Genomic DNA, 8,590 nt, shown 5'->3' with positions numbered 1-8,590 from the left:
TTCTGGCCAAAACTACTAGCCAGAGCCCTCCACTCCAATCATTTATAGAAAAATGACAGTCTTTTTAACAATTAATTCTTAGTTCTCATGATGCTTTCAGGATTATCTAAGTACAGTTATATCTTTAGTAATTAAAATGTTTCAATAAAAATCTGAGTTTATATGAAATGCTAAATTATTAGTACGGTTTCTCTGCTATAGAAGACTAATTATACAACATTTTGGTAATATACACACATTTAATTAGTAGACGACCTGTAAGGTTAGGCTTCACCCGAAATACATCCAGAACTAGGTGAAAAGCATACCAGAAATTTTCAAGTGCTGGTAAGATCAATTTTTATGGAACTTATTGATAGAATACAAGAGTAAGTTATTGTCATTAATATTCATTCTCTAACTCAGTATATAACTACCAAGTACCTGCTCTTTGCTATGCTCTATTCTAGGTACCAGAGATAAAGCTCTAAACAAAAATATTCCTCTCCATAAGCCTTACACTCCAGTGGAGAAGAGGACAAACAAAATAAACAAAATATGTGCTATATATTGAAAATCTATATCATAAGTGCCATGCAGAAAATGCAGGAAAGAACAAGAGTGCTGGTGTGAGATTCAAGCTTAAACACAGTTCTCAGGGAGGGCCTGCAAAGGTAACAACTGACTTGAGACCCAAAGAGGGTGCCAAAGCGGGCATGGAAGGCTCGACAAAAGAAGGCTCCGGAGAGAGGAACTTTTATTTACCTGTTTCTCAGGGTACAGCCCAATACATGCTCACTCGAAAAAGCTGAACTTTCAAAATCCTATATACATATATTCTAAAGATAATCACCTGTCTCCAAAACCCTGGACCCTTCTCCCATGAATACCACCTGAAAAGCTGGATCACTTGGTGACAAACTTGAAGCATGATGTTGAGGATAGACTCTTCCATGGATGACTTAGAATTTCAGATTCTGGCATATGCAGAGGTGTATATTAATACTTCATGGGTAAAGGCTGAATGGTGTATCTCAGACTAGAAAACCTTTCTAATGTCAGTTCCAGGGGTGATCAAAAAGCCAGGTCAATTTAGGACTTGATGAATGAGGGCTAAATTGATGTAAGGCAATGGAGTGACTGAAGCCCCTAGTCCAGAACCAGAATGAATGGACCAGAGCAACATTCAGGCAGTCTGGATAACTTTGCAGACCACAGTTGCTTCACTTTTTCCCCATTATGCAAATATGGTCTAAGTTCTTACAGCTAAACTCGTCAGCCCTTGGTTGTGACAAAACAAAACAAAAGTTCTAGAAGGTAACATCTATCATAAGCAGTTTTGTGTGTTAAGCATTCTTCTAAAATCTTTGAAAGGCTGCGGCTACTGCTGCTAAGTTGTTTCAGTCGTGTCCCACTCTGTGTGACCCCATAGACGGCAGCCCATCAGGCTCCCTCGTCCCTGGGATTCTCCAGGTAAGAACACTGGAATGGGTTGCCATTTCCTTCTCCAATGCATGAAAGTGGAAAGTGAAAGCGAAGCCGCTCAGTAGTGTCCGACTTGCAGAGACCCCAGGGACTGCAGCCCACCAGGCTCCTCCGTCCATGGGATTTTCCAGGCAAGAGTACTGCAGAGGGGTGCCATTGCCTTCTCCGACATTTTGATATACTGGGTATTAGAACATATGACCATATGAATCTGAGGGGAAAGAGTCACATTTTTGGTTATACAAAATTTGTAAAATCTGGGAGGACTAAGGGATCAACAACCATGACGAACCTGGACTTTGCAGCCAGACTGAGGTTTACAATGCCAGCTTTCCCACTTGATAGGTACATGACCCTCAGTGTTTCTTACAGTCTGTGTTTTGGCTCCCTTGTTTTTGAAATGTGACAATAATATCTACTCCACAGAGTTGTTACAACGAAGATTAAATTAGTTAATATTTGAAAAAAAATGTTCAGAACACTGCCTGGGATATATTAAGCCTATATAAATGCTTTTAAAATAAAATGCAGTATAATTTAAGCTTCCTTTATAATACTTCCCTAGTGGCTCAGACATAAAGTGTCTGCCTACAATGCAGGAGACCTGGGTTAGATCCCTGGGTCGGGAAGATCCCCTGGAGAAGGAAATGGCAACCCACTCTAAGTACTCTTGCTTGGAAAATCCCATGGATGGAGGAGACTGGTAGGCTGCAGTCCACAGGGTCTCAAAGAGCTCGACACAACTGAGCAAGTTCACTTCACTTCACTTATAATACTTCCAAAGAGCTACCTCTTAAATCTTCACCAAAAAAATAAAAAAGACTTGCTGGCAAAGACTGTCTTTTACATAGAAATGTTTAAAGCAGAACTCAGATATATTATGAGTCTAGAAACTCCAAATCTGTCAAGTTTATATCAAATCTTTAACTGAATTTCAAAGTGAATTGTATAAAAAATAGATGACCCCCAAAGATTATCAAATGAATACTTTATTAGAGTCATAACACTTATAAAATAAATTTATTTTCATCATGGAGTTACCAGATTTTAAGACCAACCAACACTTTCTCATTTTTACAGCTAAGGTATACAAAGAAATACTCAAATGCTATAATTTTTGTTCAGTGCTTTGCCAGTCAACTCCCAAATCTAGATCATGATTAATCTACAATTCTAAATATTCACAGTTAAATGACTTCTAGGCTTGGTTCTTTATGATCGAGAAGCAATCCATTTATAAAAGTGCCACCAAGGCAGTTTCATGAAATCATTTAATTTAATGCCACCAAGCAGCATGGACCTGTTATACCATGGAAATAAAAATATAATCTCACGACTAAATCTAGCAGACTTTTAACAATTCCAGCCGGAATCGATGATATATCCTTATGGCACATTTATGACTTTGCAATAGACCATTTATAATACAGGTTTAAGTGTGTGGTATGGAACTGGAAAAACCAAGGAAGTTGGATTTTTATAGAAATGCTATGATAAAGTCATAAGACTGGTTTCCTCTTGCCACATATTAAATATACCTTTTATCTTTACAGTTACATCATAAACCAAACCCTAATAAGATTCTTCTTCCTAAGGGATTATTACATAAACAGCATTTGATCAGTGAGCATTGATTATGCTGCTTATTCAGGATTGTTCCATGTTCCATGAAATCCAATTGCTCAACTTATACATGGCACTTGTAGGGGATGATTCAACCAAAATACAAAGGGCTAAAAGTATAAAATAATCAAAAGCCCTCTTTTTCCAGAGGTAGCCCTCTTGGGCAAGAGATAAGTATCTCATTTGGACAGGTGGTGTGAGCTGGGGCCTAACTCTAACTTGTTCTCAAGCCATTTTGGCACTTTGCCATGACCAGGGTCTCCGAGGTGGGCTAAAATACTTTTCTGTGCTATTCAGCCAGAGATAGCTTTTGTGACCACTGTTGCTTGAAAACTGATTCTATGTATTTCTCACCAGTGCAAAACAACATAGGACTATTCTCTAGATGAGAATCTACAACTTTAAGTTACATCTCATGTTCTGTTTGAAGTTAACTTAGAGTCATGTGAAAGAATTAGAAGTAAAAAGTTTACCCTTTGGAGAGCTCTACTGGGTAAAGCCTCAGATATCCACATAAAAATACTCATCTATTCATGCACAGGACAAACAGCTGCTATTTGAAGCATAAATAAACCCAAAGTAAAACATCAGGCACTATATACCCATTTCAGGAGTGGCTTAGGGGTCTCTGGGGCTCTCGTTTTAAGAATGCCAGGTAAACATTTTGCTCAGTTGTTAGGAAAACACTTAGGTGGATTAAGCCACTAGGGTTCACTTCATAAATTACTTTTTCTTGTACTCATGACTCTACTTGAATTAGCTTGAGATGCTATAGCTGCTTCAAGGGTAAATGTTTGATCATTAACCCAAAGGCAACGTGATTATTGAATGAGACTAAATATTATGTGGCTTGTCGAATTCACTTTAGACCTTTGAGGATCAGCTCAATAAAACACAAAACCCATAACCAAGGTTTTAAACCAGAGGTCAGCAAACGATAGCCTGTAGCCCACAGGCCAAGTACCTTTAGAGAAAAAGAATGCTGATCTCCATTTTACACTAAAACACAGAGTTCAGTGGGAATCTTATTTTAAATGTGTTTAAATAGTTTTAGTTACCTATTAAAATTAAGGTTCAGGTGATTTGGCAACTAAATACAAGAGATACCCCTTTTTCATGAATGATGTCTATGTATTTTATGGATGTAAAAGGAAATTTTCTTTAAAATGAGAAAAAAAAAAGAGACAGATAAGTGTAAAACTAAAGGTCATTTCTCTGTTTAACATCATAATAAAATTTCCATCTATGAAATAAACCAAACTTATACTTAGATTCTCTCTATATACCAAACAAATTACTTTGGGGATATTGTTATATCTGAACAAAATGGTACCCAAATTGATCAAGACATAAAAAGTACACAAATGAAACACACAAGCAGTTAGTCTTTAAGGAGTGTTACGGTCGCCATCTTCGTAAAGCCAGACCCAAACTGCAACCATAACAAGCTGTCGTCACAAAGGCAAAAATCTAAGAAAGAAGAAACAAAAATTCTTATCAGATTTATAACACTGACTTTAAGAAATCATTTGTCCAAAGGAACAACTGTTTGAAAACTGATCAGCCTACTTAAAGATACTTCAACACGTAAGAAAACTAAATCACTAAGATGATTTAGATTCAGCTTTTTTTTGGACGATTTTATCTCCTCATACCATTAACCCCTTCTTTTAAACATTCTAGCCCCTAATAATAGGACATCATTTGTGGACAGCTTAGGTTGAGCCTTTGTTCACACTGGACTCACTTGTTAGGCACTGGTGAGACCCCTAATATGGTGCATATTCAAAACTTCATGATGAGATATCTATCTGCACAGTGCTCTCACAGCCACACAGAGTGCAGCTCTCGGGGCCCGAGGATGGAGCAGATTATTTCTGTGACAATGGAAGTGACTGTAGAGCTAAACAGAGAAAACCCACAGGAATGAATCATCAGGTTGGCGTGGGAGATAGTTCTCAGGAGATAGTTCTCAAGTGTGCATGAGTTCTGAATTACTGTCCTTCGTATTCAAAAAGGATGTTTTTAGCATCAACTATGTGTGCGTCGGTACATTTGGTACCTATAAACAAGTAACAGGTATTGTCCTCACCCTTCTGGGGTTTATAATCCATAGAGAACTCCCCAAACCATCAAATATGTTAAAACATTATGATGTAGGACAGGAGTCCTTCTAGCAGGAAACCAGAGCTCTGAGAAGGCATATCAGATCCACCTACGAAACATTTTTACAGTGTAATTACCATGCTGCTACTTTCCCCACCCTTCTTCTGCTGGTTGTCTCTCAGATACATCTCTCTTTTTTAAGAAAACTTGACTAGTGTACAGTTGCTTTCCAACGTTGTATTAGTTTCTAGCGCATGGCAAAGTGAATCAGGTATACATTTACATATATATCTTACATCTCTGATCTAGGCATTTCTTTTCTGTTGCAAGAGAATGACCACTTTATTTTAAAGTACAAATGTGAATATTTAATTAGAACATGAAAAGAGATCACAATCACCACGAATTCTGAAAAGCTGACAAATGTCACAAATATTCCAAATCTAAAACAACAACAATTTTGTTTTACTATCTGCCTGATAACATCTTACTTCTAAGGACCCACTTTCTTTGCTATACTTTCACAAGACTATTTCAGAAGACAATAGCATGAGAGAGATTTTGTAATCTTGGGTAAAATCCACTGTTTCTTCTGTGATGATTGATTAAAATTTGTTTTTTGTTTCGATAAAAAAAAGTTTCTTTCAGTTTTATACGTATTTGTAGTAACATGCAAACTGTGCAGGTTTGTCAAATTTGGAAAACTCTGTATCATGTTTCATACATGATTTATAAAATTTCAGGATATTTCAAAATTTCTTGAGGAATGATACTCTTAAACCATAAATCTCAAAGTGTAAATCTTACTGCACTTTGAGTTGCTCACGTGTAGTTACAGTTGTCCTCCATGTCTTCCTTGTACTGGCAGATGATGAAATTTACATTATCCCCATTGAATTGTGGGGGCCTTTATGCATGTGGCTCCCTTAGTTCTATTTATAATACTGCTCTAATGTTTGCACAGAATTTCTGATAAGTTCTATCTCAAATGATTCTCATTAAAAAAAAGCCTGGTGCATTTTTTATTTTATGTCAAGTAATCACCTGCCAGGAGGGAGTTTCTGTTTTGACCAGGAGTCCACTTACATTTTTGTGCATCAGTTGATCTGATCTGCAAGGTGGTTCCCCTTGTTGTGAGTCAGCTCATCAGCTCAGTGGATTTCACTCACCACTCTGTGCTGACTGGTCCCTGGATGAATGACTACTTTTGATATCTATTACTAGTGAAAAGGAGTTCTCTCTCTAAGGCAGAGGTCGCCAGCCTCTGGGATCTAACGCCTGATGATCTGAGGTGGAACTGATAATAATAGAAATAATAGAAATAAAGTGCACAATAAATGTAATGTGCTTGAATCATCCTGGAACCATTCCCCTGCACCCCTGGTCTGTGAAAAAACTGTCTTCCACAGAACTAGTCCCTGGTGCCAGAAAGACTGGAGATGGACTGCTGTTCTAAGGTATACTGAAATGAAAAGTGAAGGACTCAACAGAATGTTGCAAATGAATGGCTCATGCACTTAAGTGTTATTAAAACTCAGAAACTAAAGATTTGCTTCTATCCGAGTGTATGGGTAAAATGGGGATTAATGCAGAACTTAAAGCATGGAGAAGTTTACTAAGGCAGTGTCACTTAGGCAGAAAAAGGGAAGGACAAATCTGTGTCTGTGACAAAGACCACGTCTGAAGCTACACGGAGTAGAAAGCACAACTAATTCTTTTCACAAAGTAGACTTTGTTGCGCAAGGCCAACCACTAGCACTCATGTAGGTATGGTCTTATATGAATGTCAACCTCCTGGTGCTTCAGTTTCATCATCCACAGCACTGGGGTAATGACAGTACTTGGTTTGGCTCATAAGGTTAACTGTACAGATAAACAGCTATTATATGTTTAATGCTGCTGGCTATTATTAAAGAACACTATTGTTTGCCAGAGGAGTTTCTTAGAGACCTTGATGGGGGAGGGGAAGCGTGGGTAAACAGTGTTCATCCCACACTTACTGTGGCGGCCACGTTTATGTTATACTGGTTATCCTTCAGGAGTGGCTCCACAGTCATGGTTCTATTGCAGCGTAGGTCGTGCAGCGACGTGGTGGCTGCCTCCAGCAAAAAGGCTCCAAAGTAGAAGACAAAGACTGTGAAATGGTAAGCGAAGTCCTGAAAGAGGATGGAAAAGAGAGTCATCTGCCAGTGAAGAGAATAAGCTTTTCCAAGAGTTTCTTATTTCAAACCAAGTTTAGGTTCAGGAAAAACAGGACTTTTAATCAAACAGTCTTTAACCACATTGGCCGTTTCTTTTGGCTCCATTAGCAATGTCAAGCTGTTAGAATCCCAAGGAAAATCAACCAACTCGTTGTAACTGGCACAGTGGCAAACCTTCAGATAGACTGAATTTTATAAAATACATAATTCAGTTTAGATAAGGTACCACAGAATTCCTGTCCTTAAAATTGAAGTAAAACAGCATTTAAATTATATCTTGTTAGAATAATTATATAACTATATATAATAACATATACACAGATTTCATAATTAAGTATTTTATTTGTGAGCAGTTTTTATTTTTATTCATTAGATTGTCATTCCATACACCAAAAGATATAGAATATTTATGAAATCACCAAATTCAATACCATATCTCTAGACATTTTAAAAAACAAAATAAATACTTCTACAAAAAATAGAGGAGGTTTTCATGTAAAACTCAACAATTATTAAGTTATTTTATCTGTCACTGGCATTAATGTGACACATAACTATTAAAATTCACATGTCTAACCTGACTCAGTGTACCATCAACACACTGCTGTGTATTTTTGTTAACAATTTCTATAGCAGGCACTTCACATTTATTATTAATCACCCTTACAATCACCATTTATTATTTCCATTTAACAAATAAGGAATTTCTTCTTCTTCTTTTTCTGGTGAAGTGATGAAATGACTTTCCCAAAGCCCCACAAAGCTTTGGAGGGAGACCTCAAACCTACACCAGTCTGTCTGATTCCAAAGTCCATTTGCTTTCTTCTCTATCAATCTGTTCCTGATACAGCTATAGTACCAAAAAAAAAAAGGAACACTGCATGGCTTTTGTGTAAATGCCCATTCAGCAAGCAAAACTGTCCAGAGAAATTGTTTTTATTCTCCCTAGAATAATAAGGACAAAGTTAACTAACTAGGAGTGAGAATTACCAAAGGTACAATGCTAAAAATGCTTTCTACTTAACCATTCTAATTTATAAACTGACCAACCAATGCCTTCAAAAGATCTAAGAAAAAAGTTATACACGAGCCACACGTCTAATCTAATAGGAGAAATGCTTAAACATTTACATGCGGTTAGTCAATAAACGTTCACTGACGAAGGTCAAAATCCAATGTCGCTACTTTGAGAGATA

General features: G+C 37.2%; 1 protein-coding gene across 1 annotated transcript in view; it reads right to left on the bottom strand.

The window, feature by feature from the left end:
* MAL2 (mal, T-cell differentiation protein 2) overlaps positions 2,436-8,590 on the bottom strand; it is a 29,480-nt gene continuing 23,325 nt past the window's right edge. Inside the window, 2 exon segments of the mRNA XM_018058377.1 lie at positions 2,436-4,557; positions 7,194-7,349. Coding sequence (XP_017913866.1) covers positions 4,486-4,557; positions 7,194-7,349 — 228 coding nt within the window. The 3' untranslated portion in view covers positions 2,436-4,485.

Source organism: Capra hircus, chromosome 14, assembly GCF_001704415.2.
Source record: "Capra hircus breed San Clemente chromosome 14, ASM170441v1, whole genome shotgun sequence".
NCBI lineage: Eukaryota > Metazoa > Chordata > Mammalia > Artiodactyla > Bovidae > Capra > Capra hircus.
Note: the sequence above shows the minus strand (reverse complement) of the source record. Positions and strands in the feature narration are given on the sequence as shown.